General features: G+C 36.5%; 1 protein-coding gene across 2 annotated transcripts; it reads right to left on the bottom strand.

Annotated features, from left to right (window-relative positions):
• Nucleotides 1-3223: 3223 nt before the first annotated feature.
• LOC107090908 (zinc finger protein OZF-like) lies at nt 3224-18058 on the bottom strand. 2 transcript variants are annotated; one of them, XM_015384546.1, is made up of 6 exons: nt 17827-18058; nt 17142-17262; nt 13772-13897; nt 12820-12939; nt 10632-10760; nt 3224-7953 (listed from the first exon to the last, which is right to left on the bottom strand). In XM_015384546.1, the coding sequence occupies exons 3-6, from the start codon at nt 13839-13841 to the stop codon at nt 6632-6634; spliced, it is 1641 nt and encodes a 546-aa protein (XP_015240032.1). In that variant the 5' UTR covers nt 13842-13897; nt 17142-17262; nt 17827-18058; the 3' UTR covers nt 3224-6631. The 2 variants fall into 2 exon arrangements, with proteins under 2 accessions (XP_015240032.1, XP_015240033.1); XM_015384547.1 differs by having other exon boundaries at nt 17142-17259.
• Nucleotides 18059-20106: the final 2048 nt, after the last annotated feature.

Raw genomic sequence — 20106 nt, 5'->3', positions numbered from 1 at the left:
CTGGCAAACAATCGTCACTATAAATCTTAATAAGTAAGTTAAAAACATTTAATAACGATAACAAAACCATATTTAAAAGATGGAAAAGAAAAAAATAACATTTTAATAAAGAAACATTAAGAAGGGAAGGAAAAAAAAGACAAGCAAACCCAACTTACACATTTTTCTATTTTTTAAACGTTTTTTAAGGATATTGTTGTTTTAATTGCTTTGGGGTCAAAATGTTGATTTGGGATGTACTGAATGCTGGCTGGTGTTGTTTTGTCAACCCCTTTACTGTTTCCGCTCTAGACCTCTAACAAGACTTTTCTGTTCTCAGCTACCTTGAATAAATTTATTCATAAATAAATAAAACTCAAAACATACATCTTGGTTTAATAACAATCACAGAAGATATTTTTTCATTTACCTAATTTGATTATGGCAATTTATATTAATCAGTAATAGAGCAATATAAGCTAAGGATAATACAGAATTAGCAAACACAAAAAAAACAAAAACAAAAATTTTAAGAAGTTTATTTTAAAGAAATATACAGTCTGTCTCGGATGTACTGGTAATCACTGATCACTATTTATTCACTGGATTGCTGATAGCCCGAAAGAAAATGAAGCCACCGGCCGCCATATTGGTACTCCCCACTCCCATGGAGATGCACAGTAACACACCTACAGGTGTAGCATTTGGCTGCAAAAACAAGCAGTTAGTTGGCTTTGGAAAGACGTTTCCCATGTAATTTCACAGTCAGTGGACGTACAAACCAAGAAAATCCATATATACGCCGATGTATCCCATACCCTGTCAACACACCCATGAGGGGGGCTATGCACGTTGTATTTGGGCTGGTTAGTGTTTTTGTCTGGGGGGTTCCATGTTCACCCCATGTGGGCAAGCCCAGATTTGCTGAGGGTGGGTTTCACATGGGCCCGATCTAAACCCTACATGGGCAACCCAGGTCTCTCCCACATGGGTCCCAGCAACAGAGCCCACTCTGAGCCCATCCAGCCCAAGTGAGGCCCATTTGGGGGCCTGGACATGTTTGCTGGGAATGCAATGTGATGTGCCTATTTTTGTTATATTGTGAGTTAAAATAATGCACTTATGCCATTCAACATCAAGGGTGTGTCAAAGTGATGAATTTATCTTTATTTTAAAAGTCTTAAGCCCTCCTGAAATTGAGAAAATCATTGTTTTTGTTTACATTGCCACTGGTCTAACCAGGGAGTACCAATATGGCGGCCGGTTGCTTCACTTCAACCCCGTAATACCAAAGGGCAATCAGCAATCTAGTGAATAAATAGAGATCAGTGCTGGTAATCCATACTGTGAATGTGCGCGTCTCTGTTGCGCCACCTTGTAGCTAAACGGTGTGGTGATGGTGATGACAAACCCATTCAAAACAAGGAGCACGCCTTGCATATCAATAACTCTACACAGTCAGCTGGTTTTTCCTTGATAGACTTTTTTTTCATTATTTTTATTTACATATTTTTCCAAATACAGTTTTACACAGACAGAGACAATGTTTTTAATGTTGTAGTTTTGTGCGCTTCATAGATGATGCACTAAAATTCATCCATCTAGTATCTATATTATAAATAATATATATCGTTTGTGTTGCGTTTTCAACAATAGGAAGGCATTAAATAAATATATTTATATTGTTGCACAGCAATGGACTGGCGACCTGGGCAGGGTGTACCCCGCCTCTTGCCCGTAGACAGCTGGAGACGGGCACAAGCACCCCTCGCGACCCCAGCAGGGATAAAGCGTGACGGAAATTGATGGATAAATAAATCTATGACATTCATATTTATGTTTGGCCTCAGTTTTAGAAAGATATAAAAACATAAGCTTTTGGGTCTTGAAACTGCAGGTGCATGAGCAACCATCCTTATAAAGTCTCCCCACCAACTTCCATCACAAAGTTCCCCCCTGGTATTAAGGCTTGCTTCAGATCTAAGAGTGGATCCTTTTTCTTCATGATCCAAATAAAGCATGCTCAATGGGTCCAGGTCATGTTTTTAGAAGATCCTGGAGCATAACGAGAACAATTAAGCTCAATGAACAAAGATTGCCTGAACAAAATAATTTCTTTACGATTGTCAGAACTGAAAAAGTGAACTTTGAATGAGCATATAATTCTTTAGTATAGATTTAAAAAATCCTACTTTTCAAATCTTGACAGATCTCATTGATTTATTATTTTTGTTACACTTGAGATGCCAAAAATAATAATAAAAAAAATAGAATAGATGACTGTCATTGAAATAATTTAAATGTTTGTTTTTTTAAATCAGATCATGAGCTGGTGTTTTCATCCTAAATCTCATCACAACTCCAGGAACCAAATGTACTTTATTTTTTCTACACAATAGCATTAAGTATGCGAAACTGAAAAGTACATTCAAGCTTAAAGTGAATTTCAAAACTCAAAGCATGCAGTCATTTAGGATTTTTAAATGTAATTATTTCATTTATTGTCAAGACTAATAATAAATAAATAAAAAAGCAATAATGTGTTTTATGCTAATTTAAACAAACATATTTAGTAAGCATCATAACATCAGATGTGATGACAGAAAAATTAAGGTAACAATGAAGTAAGACAAATCTACAATATATATAGAAATACATATGAGATTTATGTTTCCTCATGTCCAAAAAGATATGCTTGAAAATGGCACATGAAAAACTAAAAAAAAAAAAAAAACATCTATCAGACCAATGAGCTGCTTTGTCAAAGCAGTAATTAAGAAAATCAAAGTAGTGCAGCTGAAATATTTCAGAAAGATGTGCATTTGTGTGATGACGGATTCGTTGCTGCGGAGAGAGTGAATTGGTTCTCTGTCATTGTTTTTGTGGAAGCAGATTTATACAAGTTGGGCACACTGCTCTTACGTACAACATTTAGTTTTTCCTGTTTGAACTCTTATTTTATATGTTCTTGTTCTCTAATAACAGTAAAGAAATTATGAATGCATTATTAAGTTTTGGCAAAAATATCAAAACAAAACAGCAGGCAATTTTACATATATGCTGTAACATATACTACAAACTACCTAGCAATATGTATATAACTTTAGCTTTTGGGGTTTGTTATTGTAAAGTATTAAACCAATGAATAGTCTGTAATTTCTTTTCTATTTAATAATTGTTTGGCTGACACAACAACTGAAAGATTTTCTCTTATTTCACACAGAAAAAAAAAAAAATCCAATTAATTTGGTCATATCAATTTACTATGTACAAGAAATGCTACATTAATTTTGCTTCTGCCTAGGAGATTATGTTTTTAGGAGTTTGTGTGTTTCTTTCTGTCTTTGTATTGGATAACTAGAAAAGTAATGAACAGATTTTAAGCGTCGCAGCACTGAGTATTGACAGCCTTTATGTCTGGATGTATTTCACAGAAGAAAAAAATTAAATAAAAGGAAACGCCTTTAGTTTGCTATCAGGATAAATTTAAAACTTATGAAACCATTTTGAGGAGATTGTTACCAAAGATGCACCTAATGCCGAGGAACAATTCATTAAAATGTGTTAATGATCCAGATCATGTGGGAGTTTTAGCTATATGTGTAAGTCACAGTTTGGAGCGAATTTTGCTGCTTGGCAGATTTCTGCACTCTCCCGAGTGATTTTCTAGTTGTTTCATGTCTCCTTTTTACTTCCATTTAGGATTAACGAAGGATTTTTTAATAGAAATTTCCCCCCTACAATTTCAGCATTCAAAAATGGTGTTATTTTATAACCAGGACCAACATATCTGAGGTTTAACAAGCCTGCATTCGTAAACTTATTTAATATTCAGTAGAATCGAATGATTGACACGATTATAGTGTTTAGCGATTTATTTGTTAGTAATACTTGATTTCTAGATTTCATGGAGTACAAATATGACTTAACACAGTCACATTTAAATAGAAAAGATATTAACATATTTTTTGTGGACTATCAATTAGCCATCTTATCCCCTATTAGTGGGCAATAGTGAGAAGCGAAGCTGTTTAGGAGTAAAATAAACCTGTTCTGAGAAGCTGTGCAAAAGATATCCAAAACAATGATCACACCACATACAGAAATGTACAATTATAGCAACAAAACCACAAGAGAGATAATGTAGTGTGTGTAGTGTCGAGTTAAAGAACTTTCTGCAAGAGGCTGTGTTGACAAAAGGGTGTGTTTAAAGGTTTCTGTTGTTAAGAAATATGCTACCGAAGTACCAACAGAACAATCTTGACATGTTATCAGTCTCACTGTGAAACTGTAAAGACCTCTTATATTTAGGAAGAGTCGAAGGACTAGATATGAAATACATTTTAAAAAGGTAAATCATATAAATATTGCCAAAACCAAAGCAAGACTCATGTTTCAGCTGTCATTATATTGGAAGAGGTGCCCTGCCTCTTTAAAGATCCTTATCGCCCCCTAGATGGTGAAGGTAATAATGACATCAAAATCAACTTCAAGATTACAACAGAGGTCATTTAGGATGGCTTTTACTGTAAAAAGACGGCGTTTGTTGTCTAAATATTTTAGCTGCTGTTACATCTACATCATTGTAATCAGAGGTTCCTATTTGACAATTCCTTATGTTATTTTTTTTAACTTTTTGAACAGGGTTTGCAAATGTGTGCTGGAAGCCGAAGTACATAATGTGCACATCATACTCTGATCCACATCATTCTGGCAGCATTGCAGCTAAGCAAAATGTATTACTCAAGACCCTGCTACGGTGGCTCATTAGGTCCAACAAGGTACATGTTTCCTGTTGTTGGGGTTCATCAGGTCTGGTTCCTATTCCACAAGAAATTAATTGCACCAGAGTACATTAAAAAACAGAGACCACTTCAAGAACTGGACCTTGGTCTGGCTGCTTGGCCCTTGAAAGAATTCACACCTGTACAACCAAGAGTAGAAACAAACTCTGGTCCATTTAAAGCAGACCAAAGTGAACCGTATCACAACCTATTCATAGTTTTTATTTTTGTTACCCAATAAAAGTATTCCTTGCATCTACTGAATTTAGTTGAATGAAAAAAAAAAAATCCTCACCAGCAACCAAACGCTGCCCCAAACAGCAGAAATGACATATGTTACATATATACATTACAATAAACAATAACACAATCATATCTTAAAAATAAAAACTTGACTTGTTAAGCATAAATATTACTATTTACACTGTGCATTTTAGGTAATATTTCTACATCTCTTGAGCTTCAAAGTGAAAAATTCTTTTGTCGTATTTTCAGGACTTTAAATTTTCCAGGTGATGCAAAGCTTTTTGGTTTCTACAAAAAAGAACAGCTAAACTGTACCTAGAATAAATATTGCATTATTTTGCTGAAGGTTTTTGCAGAAATTTTGGCATCTAAAGTTTTTCTCTCATAATTTCACAACTTGTATCCATTTTTAAATGTCTGACAGAAACGTCCAAGTTTTCTTTTACAACAGCAAAAGAAAAACCTTTTATTTGTGTTAGGGCACGTGAAACATTTCTTAGAATGTTGACCAGCCTTTTAAATGTCTCTGTTATTTTGAAAGCCTAACATTTAACTAATCAGATTCTCTCTCCCATTAAGTCTTTATTCTGAGTGGAATGCCTTAAAATCTGTATTTCACCCATACGTAGGGAAAATGTGCTAATACAGTGAAAATACTGCTTCAATCTACACTTACAGGAATATTAACGTTTTGGGCTAAACTAACTAAAGATGGTGCACCACCTATAGAAAACATAATTTATTTTAATACAAAGGCATATGCCCAGTTAACACTACCCCTCTGAAACCGATCCGTGCGAATTCAGACCGAGCTTGCATCAATTAACCGTGCTGGGCCTGGTTCAGCGTGATGTATAAATGGTACGACAATTTTCACATCCCACAGCAGCAGCTGACTGTAAATAGGAGCTGACGCCGTCTGCTCATTCGCTTTTTTTTTATCAGAGAACCAAGCCACAACTGAAACGTGGCGACCCCTACTGTTGAACTAGTACTAGAGTTAGCCTTCTGAGTTCCATTTAAACACAACAGTTCTTCTTTACCGTTCTTGACATTTCAAAAAGGGGTAGTGTAAATGGGGCCATAAGCACATACTTCAACTCTTAGTAAACAAAGAGCAAACTAAGATTGAAATAAACTTTTGCTTAAATGTGACACCTAAATGATAAAAATACAAATTTCTCAAGAAACCTCCTAGTCCACATAGGGAACTTCTACAGCACATCCAAAAAGATTGAAACAATGAAAGAAATTTGTTTTAGCTGCAATTAAATATATTTTTCCATTAATACTTATGTTTCCCTCCAAACATCAACATTAAAATGTTTTGTTTTTTTTGTTTTTTTCCGGGTTATAGCATAGACGTTCCTTTGGTAGAAGGCATACAGAAATTTGCATCAACGTTCAGGAGCTAGCGAAGTAAAATCCTAAAAAAATGACAGAAGTATTTCATCATACATCACTTAGCAGCTTAGCATTATTCTGTTGAACTTGTAGATATTAACTACGACAATCATAATGTTTCTATTTTTAAAAGAAACATCTTTATTAAGTGTTTGCCTCAGTTCGTCCTGGCCTCCAAGTTGACATTCCTAGTGGGAAACACTGCACAAAATCTTTAATCATACCAAATCTTCAACTGCAACTTTCTGTTCTGTGTGGGTACTCATATGCTTTTTGACATTAGATCTGAACCGAAATTGTTTACCGCAAACATCACAACCAAAGGGCTTCTCTCCAGTGTGAATCCGCATGTGTTTTCTAAGCGTTGAGCTGTCATTAAACATTGTACCACAGAAATCACAACCAAACGGTTTTTCTCCGGTGTGGATTCTCTTATGAGAACAAAGCCTTTCTTTGCGGTTGAATGCTTTCCCGCACACATCACAGATAAACGGTTTCTCACCGGTGTGAATTCTTTTGTGCGTATCAAGGTGCCCCTTTTGTTTGAACATTTTACCACAGACATCACATTCAAGGGATTTTTCCAATGTGTGGGTTCCCATGTGTCTATTAAGCACTACCTTCTGGTGGAAGGTTTTCCCGCAGACCAGACAACGGAACGGTTTATCCACTGCGTGAATCCCCACATGTCTTTTCAAGGTCGACTTACTGATGAATGACTTACTGCATATATCGCATTCGAAAGACTTCTCAACTGCGTGGATTCCCTTGTGTTTATGGAGATTGGATTTATCTGTGAATGTTTTACCGCACACGTCACAACCAAATGATTTTTCTCTGGTGTGAACCAACATGTGGCCATTAAGGATGGACTTATAAATAAATGCTTTACCACAAACATCGCAACCAAATGGTTTCTCTCCTGTGTGGATTCTTTTGTGTTTATAAAGATTGGACTTTTGGATGAATGTTTTACCACAAACATCACAACCAAAGGCTTTCTCACCACTGTGAATGCTCATATGTTTGTTAAGAGTTGACTTATCCATGAATGTTTTACTGCAGATATCGCAGCGATAAGATTTCTCTCCTGTGTGGGTTCGCTTGTGTCTATAAAGGTAGGATTTTTTGTGGAAAGCTTTACCACAAATGTCGCAACCAAATTCTTTCTCTGAATCTACTGTCTCTGATTCTAAATCCTTCTTTACAATAAAGCCTTTCTCGGTAACCTGGAAACTTAAACTGCTTTTTTCTAAATGGGATTTCATGTGTTTCTGAAAAGCCTCCTGGTAGAGGAACTGCTTACGACAGATAGAACAGCTAGAAAATTTCCTGGCAGTGTTATATCCCACATCGTTATTTTCCTCCAGTTCTTGCACTGTCTCCGTCTGCCAGTCATCATAGTTGACATGGAAATCACTACTGCCATTAGAGTGATCCTCATCTTCGTTTTCACACTGGAAAGATTCTGAGTTTTTATGGGTTGCAGTGAAGCTCCATTCATCGGGGACTTCTCTCACCACAAACAGCTTCTTGACATCTGTAGGAAAATATGAAACACATTTACTCCAATGACTGGATCCTTATTTCCACTCTGTGATTTCACATATACAATATTGGATAAACCAATACTAATTAATAATTCAAATACTTTTGAATATTAGTCTCATAAGTGTAACATGTATTTGTTTTCAGTTTATGTTTTTTGAAATCTTTAGCTCGACAATTACAACTGTTCTTTGCAAGAAGGGTCCAACTCTGACTAAAGGAGAGAACCTGTGACTATTTCTAGAGAATACATTTAAATTTAGGTGTTGAATGTTTGTAATCCTAATATGTGAACATGTTTCATCTTGCTCTGTTAGCTAAAGGCATGTTTTAGAGTCTCTATCCCTCAGTAAAGATTAATCGATTATTAAATCAGTCGACAATTATTTCTATAATCGATCAATCATGATGAATCCGATTAATTATTTCAGCCCTAGTTTCATCTCAGCAATTAGCCAAAACATTGTAGCTCTATGTAACGACTCTAAGGAACAACGTTTCCCTAAGTGGGTTCAGACAGCAGCAGCCAGAGGAGGTGACTGCAGGAGCTTCACCCTGGCAGCACTGTTATTAAAGGTAAATGCTGTCTGAAAATGATAACGCTCCCTTAAGTATTTGTTTTTAGAGAAACAAATACTGCTGATTGAGCCTAATTGCACGCATGTGACTACAAGTGCGAAGAGAAATGAACCAAATACTACATTTTTCTTTACCAGTTAAGATTCAAAGCAGTGGCAAGTAAGGCTTGGGAAAAAATGTGGGATATTTTCAATAGTTGCTCCAACTTAGAATGTGATTAATGTTCTTGCACTGTATAAACCGACACCTGGATGCGATCTGATTACTCACACTTTACGACCTCTTAGACAGGTCGTAGTCTCTTTGGTCTTGGCCATTTTAATAGTTGGATTTTAACTGATTGCATGGTTTGGACATGTGTCTTTTAGGGGTGGAACAATTCACAAAATCAACGGTTTGGTTCGATTCATGGTTTCGTGGTCACGGTTTTCGGTTCGGTTTGATTCGGTATATGTTGATTGTTACACCGAAATCCCATAAAAATTTATGAAATTAATGAAAAAATCCCCCAACAAATAATGGATTGTAATTATTTTAAATGATCCGAGGAAACCCTGGATCATTTCCGTATGTTTTGCTGCTTTGAATTAAATCATCTCGCGCATGCTCTCTACCATCTCCAAGGGACTCAGAGGGGAGCAGACGGGAGCCACAGTGGAGGCTGTATGCTTTGCTTTGAGCAGCCGGTCTGGAGCGCAGCGGGGCGGAGCGGGGGTTGCTGACGGAGTATGAGGGATTTCGGGGTTAGCATGACATGTTGGTCATGTTGCTGTTAGCATAAACAAAACATGTTGCACAATGCTTGCACACTGTTGCACTTTTATCCACAACTTTCTTTCCGCCGTCATCGTAGGTCACTCTAAATGCAAAGTGGTCCCATACAGCAGACCTATAAAGTGCTGCTGGCGCGTCTTCCAACTCCTGTTCTTTCCCACTCTCCATACCCACACAATTCTCCACAACAACTGATTTTTTTCTCTGCTACACCCGGCTACGCTGCTACGCTGCTTCGCTTCTTCTTGTTTACTACTGGTGGTTGGCTTTGGTCGCAGTACCGCCACCTTCTGCTCTGGAGTGTAAACGCTTCGCCTATGAGAAAAAGGAGCAGCGCATGAACCGAACTAAACACACGCGAATCAAACAGAGACAGTCGAACCGAACGGTTCGGACGGTTTTCATAAATCGTCCTATCCCTAGTCTTTATGCAGCTAACCACCTCAAACAGGTGCATCTAATATAGGATGATTAATGGAGTGGAGGTTTTGAAGGCAGTCTAGCAGGTCTTTGAGGGTCAGAATTGTAGCTGATAGACAGGGGTTCATATATTTGCAGAAATATCACACAAATATATAGTTACATGTTTTCTAAGCGGAAGAACTTGCAAAATTGCAGGGTGTTTAAATACTTATTTTCCTCACTGTAGCTATAAATATTAATGAGTAACGTGAAAATCACAGAGGAAAGAGTTTTCAGTCTGGTCGTGTTACATCTTGCAATTCACTCATCAGCCACGACTAAAATATCAGGTTTGATTTTCTTGCAACACCGAATTTCTGATTGGGAGCTTGTCATGAGGTGCTAATCGCCTCAGGTGACCCCCTTGTATAATAAATGATGCACAATTTGGCCAGGAGTAAGTCTGGCCAACTAACTCGTCTCACGACTGGAAAATCGTCTCAAAAGCAGTCAAAAAATGTATGTGTGTGCACAGTGTATGTCGAAAAACAACAAAGTTAATATTCATCAAACACATATTCTCATCCTAGTATATGTTCCGAGAACCAATGTTGACTCCTTTTGATATCCACTAAAGTTATTTTCAACCCTTTTTATGGCCTAACCCTGACAGTAACCTTAACCTAACCCTAACCGGTGCATACCTAACGCTAACTCTAACTCAAATTGAATCCATACTTTAGTCCTAAACCTAACAATTAGCAAAAAAGAAAGCTAGCACCAGTAGAATGCTCTCACTTACAAACAGTCCTTCTTTTGGATGTGAAATCAGAGAATTGTCCTCACTCTGATGCCAAACCAGGACCACACACACAAATATAAGGCTGCAGTGGACAAAGTAAAGAGCTCACATACCATCAGTCAATGGACTGGCTTCTTCTTCCTCCTCTTCCTGTTTTACCTGAAGTTCAGGTCCCTCCTGTGTAGTTCTGAGGCCCGATTCATCAGGAGCCTGTTCTTTGACCACCAACAGCTGCAGGACATCTGCGGGGAGCATCAAGAAACTCACCTGTAAGCTCGTTAGCTGGATTTTTGTTGAATTTATCTGAGTTCATGGAGTTTCTTTGCTATTGCTATTTGAAGATAAACATTTCATACCATAAATGCAGTATACAATATAGTAAGGCTGTATTTGAAAGAACGTGAAAAAAAACGTTCTAAAGTAGTATTGACAGTCTGCAGGTGTTGACCTTTTGCAGGTGCAGAGGATTGCACAGGCCATTCAATTTAGCTTTAGATGTTATTAATGAATCGATTTAACTTAGTTTAATTGAACCTATATTGATCTTACATTCGAGAAACTTATCTCTACATTTAACCCATTCCTTTGGGGAGGAGTGGGTAGGATTAAGTATGTGGGATTGGGGCTCGAACTCAGAACCTCAGGATTTCCCAGCTCTATGCCCTAACCACTAGGCCGCCACTCTCCATTATCATAAGTATTTTAAGTTTTAACATATTCAAAGCAAGATGTTAAGGGAGGCCGAGGGTCAATTTCCCTCCTTGTATCAGCAATGATTGGAAAATTTAGTCTGTGTAGCTCTGATAAAAATAAAATCAGACTACTAAAATGCTTATTTCCAACACTTCATTCATTTTGCAGTAAACAAATTTGACAAAAAGTGATTCCATTACACTGAGCATATATTGTCGGCTTGACTTCTTATTCAATGATAAAACCAAATGGACTGCTGCATTTACCTGAACTATTACCATTTCACTAACTTTGTCATTTTATTGGGCCTCTTGGTATTCTTGCTCATCTGTTTTGAAGTGTTGCTAAATCCATTTAGTGTTGGTAAATCCAAAGTAAAATCAAGATTCTTTATTTTCTGCATGTCAAGCCTAGTAAACATCTAATAAGTACAACCTCTAGACTAGAGTTTAGTCATTTCCAAATGGTTATTCTATGGAACGGTTGCTGTAACATGACAGACAAATATCCCCTGTAGGGGACAGAGGGAGGCAATACCTTCTGTCTAAGACGTGTCTCAAACCTGCTGGAGCAACGGGGCTTTGAATAATCTCAAACTCCTCACACCCTTACAACGAACTTTCTAGATTGCAGCCATCAGGTAAAAAATATAGCAATACCAAAATCAGAACCACCACAAAGGTACAGAACCTTCAGCTAAATGCTGATGCAATTTTCTGTTTTATCTATTTTTGTTTTTAAACCATTGATGTATTAGCTGCTAAATCTAATGAATAAAAAGGAACTGATTATGTGTGTAGTCTGATGGATTTCAGTTAACTTACAACTGGCTAAACTCTATTCTTCCTTTATTCTTGCTTAACTTTTTATTTATTCCAACTATTAATATAATAAAGAAAATATTACACAGAAACAGCTGCTACTGGGCTATTCTAAAAGAATAGGAAAAGCTGTCTTTGGACCACTGAAACACACAATCCTATAAAAAATTTCTGAGGGGCAATGAAGCAGCTCTAGGCGGTGCAGATGCATTTACCCTAGTCCATCTTATTGCTTTAAATTTATGAATTTAGTCTTTTCAGGTTTGTTTATATGCATCTACCCACATATAGTTAGATCACTAAATAATTTGATAGAGAATAATAATGACTGTTTTCTTTAAAACCTGGTATTTAGAGTGTGTTCTGTTTTTCTATTAGTTTCATTTTTTAAAAGTTAAGGCCCACCCTCAGTTGTTGAACCCCTCTTTATATTCAGTTCATTTCCAAACTTATGAACTTGACACAAATTTTCCGTTACGCCTTTATGTCATTCCCACTGTGGGTATAGTGGGGAGGTTTGAGTAACTCCCTTTGTCTACACAGACTAAATGTCTTAAGTGTGCAGATAATATCCGTCTGTAACATTAAAGATGTCTTATTGTTTAGGGGAGTAGGGACAATTATAATAATGGGATGGTGATAAATGAATCCCCCAATCTTCACCACTTTGTTCTGGTCATGCTTTAACATAAAAACTAACAGTGCGCAAACGATGGTGAGTCTTTTATTCAGAAATAAAACAACAGATCTATCATATTTAGAACTATATAACCAGTAGACATATTACCAGTGGCCAATGGGCTGTTAGAGAGTTCCTCTTTTATGTTGTTTTCTGGGTCCTGATAGTCAAGATCACAGGACCATTCATCTGGAGCTTCTGTTTTCACCACCAACAGCTGATCCACGTCTGCAGGAAAGATTTTAAGGACATACATAGGCTTATTGCACAACAGATCTAATGATCCAACAAGTTACAAGTCAGGATAAGTCAGAAACAACCTATACAGGTTCTTAATGCAGTTAAATTCACTAGAAAAACTACAAGAAAATTTAAAGTTGGAATAATGAGGGAAACTAAGGGTTAGGAAAGGAAATATAGAGATGGCGACTGGATATTGAAAATCAACATATTTGATGATCAAATCTATGCAGAAGTAAAAGAACGGCTAAAATAAAGGGGCTGTTTTCGAGAGAAAAGACAAAGTATCCATACTGTATACATATATGTTTCTTAAACCCCTGATAAAGATGTGGTTAAAGCATAAAGATATTTATTGTACTGATATTATAATGAACATTCTAGAAAATATTGATTATTTTCATCCATTATTATTACATTTATTTTGTTCTGTGAGCAAGAAAAGTTTAGTTTAAGAATATTTTTTTGTTTGTTTTTTTAAAGAAAATCATAGGTGGCACAATCAGTCGTACTGAAAACAGCCCATTTAAAACCAACATAATGAACAGTTTTAAAATGTATATTTAAGATTTTACACTACTGACATACAACCCATATTTCCCTTAATACCCCTCACAGTGATGGGATGTTAAAGGTAATAACAAATCTGTATTAGGTGAACTGCAGAAAACAGAGGACTCCCGGGGTTAAAGTTCCCAGTAACAGACATTAGACGCCATCTTTGTGCTGACACAAACTTACAAACATCATATATTGCATTAGCATAACAAAACCCAAATAGGAGTATGGTGTTTAAATGAGAAGCATGTGAACAGATTACCAGTAGCGAGACTTGTTGGAAATTCCTCTTCCTCCTCCTTTATGGAAAGTTCTTGGTCCTGGTGGTTCATTATGGCGCTTCTTTAATCAAGGGCCTCTGGTTTCATTACATAAACCCCAATAATTTCTGCAAGAAAATGGAGATTAATGATTTTTTTTCTAACAGTTATTTCGATATACCTCAACAGTAATATAAAGGGCACTTTCACCTATTTTTTCTACTATCTATTAAAAAACCAAATACCAGAACTCTCTAAATCTAGACTCAGTTATTCTACACACTGATATCTAAACCTTTAAATAGGTTTAGCTGTCAGTGCGTAGGCTTTGATAAATGTAAAACCTTTATTTGATCTATAAAAGTTCAATAAAGCACCTGATGGTACTTTTTGCATCCAGACTAAATTTGCTCCAGCTTAAAATTACAATATTTAGATTACTCAAACTTGGACTAAATTCTTCTATACAAAAATAAGATCCACTCAAACCCAATTTGTGATCTGGGAAACCTTTATTTAACATCACTTATATTTCACACAAAAGATTTCTTGTTTTAGTATCCTCGAAATTTAAGACTATTTACTCAGGTTTATTAAAATATGAAAAATAAGCTGATTAAGTGATTCACAAAATAATTTGTAGTCAAGACCATTTTATCAAGTAAAGACAGGACCTTTTTTAAACTGAGCTAGTCTTTATCAGACTACCACTAGCTTCTGAAAGGGGACCCATTTTGAAATATAACAGCCAGCGCTATGTTTTGTATATGGGAGCTGTTCCCGGATCTGGGGTCTGAATCTTTCTATTTAGATACAAAAAGGTAGCACATCAGGGAAAGAGTCTTAAAGTTAATTTTTAAATAATTTTATGTTTATATTAAATATTACTGCAAGTTTTATTTTCTAATATTGGTAGTAAAATGTTTTTACTGTATGATACTGCTAAAAGAATAATTAGATTGTATTATTCTGCATATGTTCACTCATATTTTGAAAGCCCTGCTCTAGCATCCCTCCCTTTGAAAAACACTGGTATAAAAAAAACATATCTGATCAGGGTTTTTCCAATTCTACTGCACTGACACCTGGTAGCTCATAAATATCCCTTTGAAAATGTTTAAGTATTCTTGAGCTATTAGTGTCGTTAGCATTAGTGTGTTGTAGCCTGTGAATCTTTGTTAAACATTTACAGAATAAATGAAGGTTTCACAAATCAAAATCTGAAAAATGAAGAATGGAAAAGTCCAAACCAATCCAATCAAGTTTAATTATTGTAACCAGAAAAGACTACAGATGCTTAGGATAGTTAAAAACAAGGGTGAATAATTCACAAAAGACTCCACCACAAAAGACCGTAGTGGAGACGCTACGCAGTGAGCATACCAGTGAATAACATAATGAGCAGCAATACTGAGGCTTTATTTTGTTTAGGGTTTTTTTCATGAACATTGGCTTTTTTAAGTGTCAGGGTATGTTAGAGAGACATGAAGCAGAAACGGCTGCTATTAGAACAGAGCTATATGAGGTGGATAAATTCAGTGCAATGTCTGCAGAGATGAATTCACTACCAGGAGTCACCTGTAACAGACATAATGACTTATTGAATTCATAAATATTAACCAAACTATGGAGAAATTGAGGTTCAAAAAGCATTTGTAGAGATTTAGCTTAAACAGTATCTGGGCGGGTAAAAATAGAATCCCATCTCAGCCGGGGTAAGTAAACAGGGATGATTTTCTATCCATGCAACATATTTAATTGCTTATTGTAGTCTCATGATATTATATGGTCAAACTTTACAGTCTCAAATTTGTAATTAATATCATTTAAAATTCTATTAGTTTTCTACTAAATCACAAATGTGTGCAGTAAAATGTAATAGCCAGGAGGTTCTGTTCTAACTTCTAGAATTGATATGGACATAGATTCAAATAGGAATTAAAGGTACACTATGCAACCGGTGTTGATTTTCCAGTGAGGCTCCCTCCAGAGGGCGAAAGTAAAAGTGCACTGTCGTAAATATGCACAGCTGTTCTCCTGGTTTCTCCGTCAAGCCAGGCGCGGTTGTTTTGAGCTTAGCAGCGAATGACTAATGCTGCGTTCACACTGGATGTAGCTGGCGCGACAGAAGCAGCGAGTTTAAATGCAAAGTCAATGGTTGACGCGCGTCAAGGCGCAGCAAAAGGTCCCGCGGCGCGTTTTGAGATGCAGGCGCAGCACGTCTGAGCGGCTGCAGCAGCGCGTCGGGTGCGTTTAACGCAGGGAGAGAGACACAGCGCTGATGATCACTCCTCTTAAACAGTTTATTGACGCCTAAATTAACTTAAAATGCAGAAATCTGCCGGCAGAATATGCAGTTTGGATTATTTAGATGAAAAACACCTACCAGCTGCCGCGGTGAACCGCTGCTGATGAAGGGATCCCTGCTGTCGGCGCATCCCTGGTATGTGGGGGTCTGAGCGGCTCCGACAGAAAAAATATTGAAGGCAGGATAATAATCTGAATGAACTGACTGCACTGATTACGTTTTCAGGTGTATTTTCTCACTTAAAAACATATTAAAACTACTTTATTCCCACTGATCACAGCAAATATAGCTGCAAGGCAGAGAAAGGATAGTGAAGCTCCACCCAACGCGCCTCAGACACACTTTTGCAGCCAGAGCAGCAAAGCTGCTTCAGCCGCGCGTCAGAACTAACTGGTACAAGCAGCAAAAATGAAGCAGCAGACACGATTTTGCTGCTTTTGCTGCGTGAAAGTAGCATAACTGCACAAAGATCCCCACTGTGCTAGCAACGAGCATGCTTTTAACTGGGGGCGTGTAGCAGTTCTCGCCGTAAAGCAAGACTGAGCCTGTGGGTGCGGGTCGATGCTCCTGCAATTGCAAGTGCAGTTTTTCCCCCACAGACCACCAGGGCGGCCGAGAATACCTTTGTTCAACCTGAAATGACTCATTTAATCATCCATAACGTTATGGAACACATTAATTAACTGAAAAATGTTGCATAGTGTCCCTTTAAGTAAAACAAAAATAATAATAATAAAAAAAAACTGAACATAAATGTTTCCAGGCTTTTCTGTAAGGTAAGGCTGAATTTCAGGAGATTTATCTTCTAGACCTTTTGCAAGTTGGAAAGGTGCCTGTTTGTGTAGCAAATGTGTCAATGGATTATCAATCATGTGTGGCAAAAAGCACGGCTTCTGCAATAATGCATTATATGACAGTGTAGCAGGAACTGAGGAGCAATGCAGAAATCCGGAATTAGTCAACAACAGAGAGTGCACCGATAAATTCTGTGCCTAATCAATAGCTTCTACATGTTCATGCAGCATGACTTTTCAAGCTGTAACAAATTCATTCTGAGGTAGGACCTGGAGGTGTTGAAACTGGAGCAGGAAGTGGTGTTGAAAGGATTTCTGGTCCATGCACATTATGAAGGTCCAGCAAGGCTCTGGATGTGTTGAACTCTGTGCTTTTACCCTTACATATCTGCTGCAATAAGAAAGAAAGACGCATTATATTAATATGAAAGAAACAGGAACAACTCAGACATAAAACACAACAATAATACATAGATAACATTTCTATAATGATTGCACTGCACCATCATGAATGAGCGCTCAGCATTTTTTAGATCAAAATACAATATAGTTTAATAATTGAGTACTAATAATTACTTTAATAAAACACTTTTAAATATAGGTCAATTTCTATGATGAAATGAATAAAGTGGAAATCACCTTACGGGTTTCTTATACTATCATAATGGCGGCAGAGTACCAGGATATAGGATGAGGGATGTAGGGCCGTTTCCCAAATCAGAAGCAGAGTTTCCTTTGGTCTGCAGCAAATATATCTTTTAATCTAGCATTCCTACATTCACCTACATCCTCTAATGACATAGTTTCGCATTTTACGACCAATAGATCAGGTCCAATAAAGCGTTTTAACGGAATTGTATTCTGCTCCTTCATTTCACCAGACTCAATCGTGTCGAACATTTTTGGTGTTACCAGTAGATTAAAAACCATTGCTGATAAAAGCGAGAGCACTCACCTTTATTATCCGACTGATAGTGTCTTTGTTGTGTCCTGTTGCTTTTTTTTTCCTGGAATGTCTCTTGTTGTTTCCTCTGTACTAGTTTTATGCAAACAAGCTCCCCTCCAACAATTTCTGCTATTTATAATGAATCTTCAATAAGCTATAAATGTCCATACACGTTATTAACTGTTATTTCTAAGCGTTATTAGACCTAGTGAACGGGCGCCGCCATGAAAAAAAATATCGCGTGCAATATCTCGCGATAATTACGGTCCATGATAGAGGATCGCCGCCATATTGCGAGTGGCAGATTTGTATCCCATTGTAGCTTTAAACAGCGTTCTGGGCTCTTCTGATTATTATAGTGATGCATCAGAAACGCTTTGCTCTTCTGTTTTAAGTTACATTATCGAATGAAAAAATAAAAAAATATAAATTACCAACATCAACATAAAGTTTCAATATCACATTTCTAAACTAAACATTTTTAGAATTTATATTTCTTCATAAGCTAGTGAAGGTTCTCTTTCATCCATGCAGGTCATAGTCATTCTAAAAAAAGGTAAAAAAAAAAAAAAAAAAAAACTTTGTTTCCAAGTTTGAAGCGTTTTGCTTCCCCTTCAGGGAGCTTTTTCAATTCAAAGTGTCAATTCAAAGAAATTGCGTTAAGTTTTATTCTTTTAGAGTTTTATTCTTTTTAGAGTGGACAAGAACCAAGAACAATGTCCTCATAAGCTACATAAGAAAAGAAACACTACCTATAAGCAAATGGATATTATGGCAAAAGTCGGTAGTGATGATTGATGGTGTTGTTGTTTTAGGACAGGGGCAGCATATTCTGCTTAATAACACAATGTATAGTCTTCTGTTTTTGACTTATCTCACTTTTTGAGGATTTTTGAATAATAACAGGCATATGTCTCAAAACGGTAAACACTGAGCTTATACTTAAGTTTTCTTAATAGAATTTACTTCAAGTATTTGTACTTTTTGCTTAGGGGTGAACTATCTCCACTTTCTCTCCTATGATGTTGAGGGTTGTGAATCAATATTTTATTATACTGGTAGTCAACCACCATATCCATGATCTGGCTAATACTATGGAGCAGATTTGTATTTAAAGCCAAAGGTCTAAAAAATAAAGTGAAAAAAACCAACACAAACACATTGCTGTTGTATCACTATGCATCACATCAGGCAGAAACAGTAACCAGCTACACAAGTGGTTGGACTGTGTTGGACACTGAAGACAAAGAAGCGGAAGAAAATATTTAATGTATGTAGTTGGAAAATTCTCTGTCATTAAAAAAGTGGTAATATATAATTAAGGTAATACTACCACCTAGAGGAGATTTAATAAAGTTGCAGGAGAAATTAATATTGTCATTTTATCTGCAATCTTTCCACCCAAAAAAACCTAAATTCATATTTGACACTGAAAAAAAAGAAAATATTATGTGACTGAGTTTAAATCTTTCAAAGCAAGAATCGCTCCAAATCTAGGCTTGTTTGCAGTTCGTCATGTTAACAGTGGCAGAGTAGGTTACTGGGTTTAGTATACTTTAAATACATTCAGCTAGGTTTATATTGTTTCAAAAAAAGTGGGTTTGTGGTCAGTAGAAATGTTGACATCATAGTGCAGGTTATTTCAACATAGTGAAAAAAGCTGGATCTCTTTTGGCTTTTATTATGTCTAGTTACCTTATATTCAGTAAAAGAAGAGACCAGGAGCTGATTGTTTTTATATGTTTGTGTTTTTTTTTTTTTTTTTTTTTTTTTTGTTTTTTTTTTTACTGTTTTGCTATATTCTAGCTTCATAAATAACCCTTTAATTGGAACTTTAATTTGGGTTTACCAAAACATGTTTTACTTGAAACACAGCATAAGACTTCTAAGATACAGTATCTTGGTTCTTTCTTTCTCATAGCTTATCCAAAAGGACTAGGTTATCCTGAGCTTTCTCCATTTCTCCAATGTAAGATCAATAATGTCAATCAATTAATCAATCAATTAGCTATTTTCGAAATTTATGCTGCTAAAAGTCTTGGCTGCTGGAGAACATAGGGACTAGTTTCATCATAATGCTCAATTCTCTCTATTCTGCCATTGTCAATATTAGTTAGTTCTACCCATAGCTTCGTGTTTGCTTTTTTTCTCATCATAGTATCTTTATCGAGTCTGTTCCTCTTTAGCTGTGACTCAATCCTGGAAAGAAGTATCAGCTGGGCTTCTGCTATCAACATCGATGTTTGTGATGTTGGAGTTGGGGCGGTTTTTCAGTGTAGCCCTGTATCT

The sequence above is a fragment of the Cyprinodon variegatus genome, unplaced genomic scaffold (genome assembly GCF_000732505.1).
Source record: "Cyprinodon variegatus isolate N-32 unplaced genomic scaffold, C_variegatus-1.0 Scaffold315, whole genome shotgun sequence".
NCBI classification, from domain to species: Eukaryota; Metazoa; Chordata; class Actinopteri; order Cyprinodontiformes; family Cyprinodontidae; genus Cyprinodon; species Cyprinodon variegatus.
Note: the sequence above shows the minus strand (reverse complement) of the source record. Positions and strands in the feature narration are given on the sequence as shown.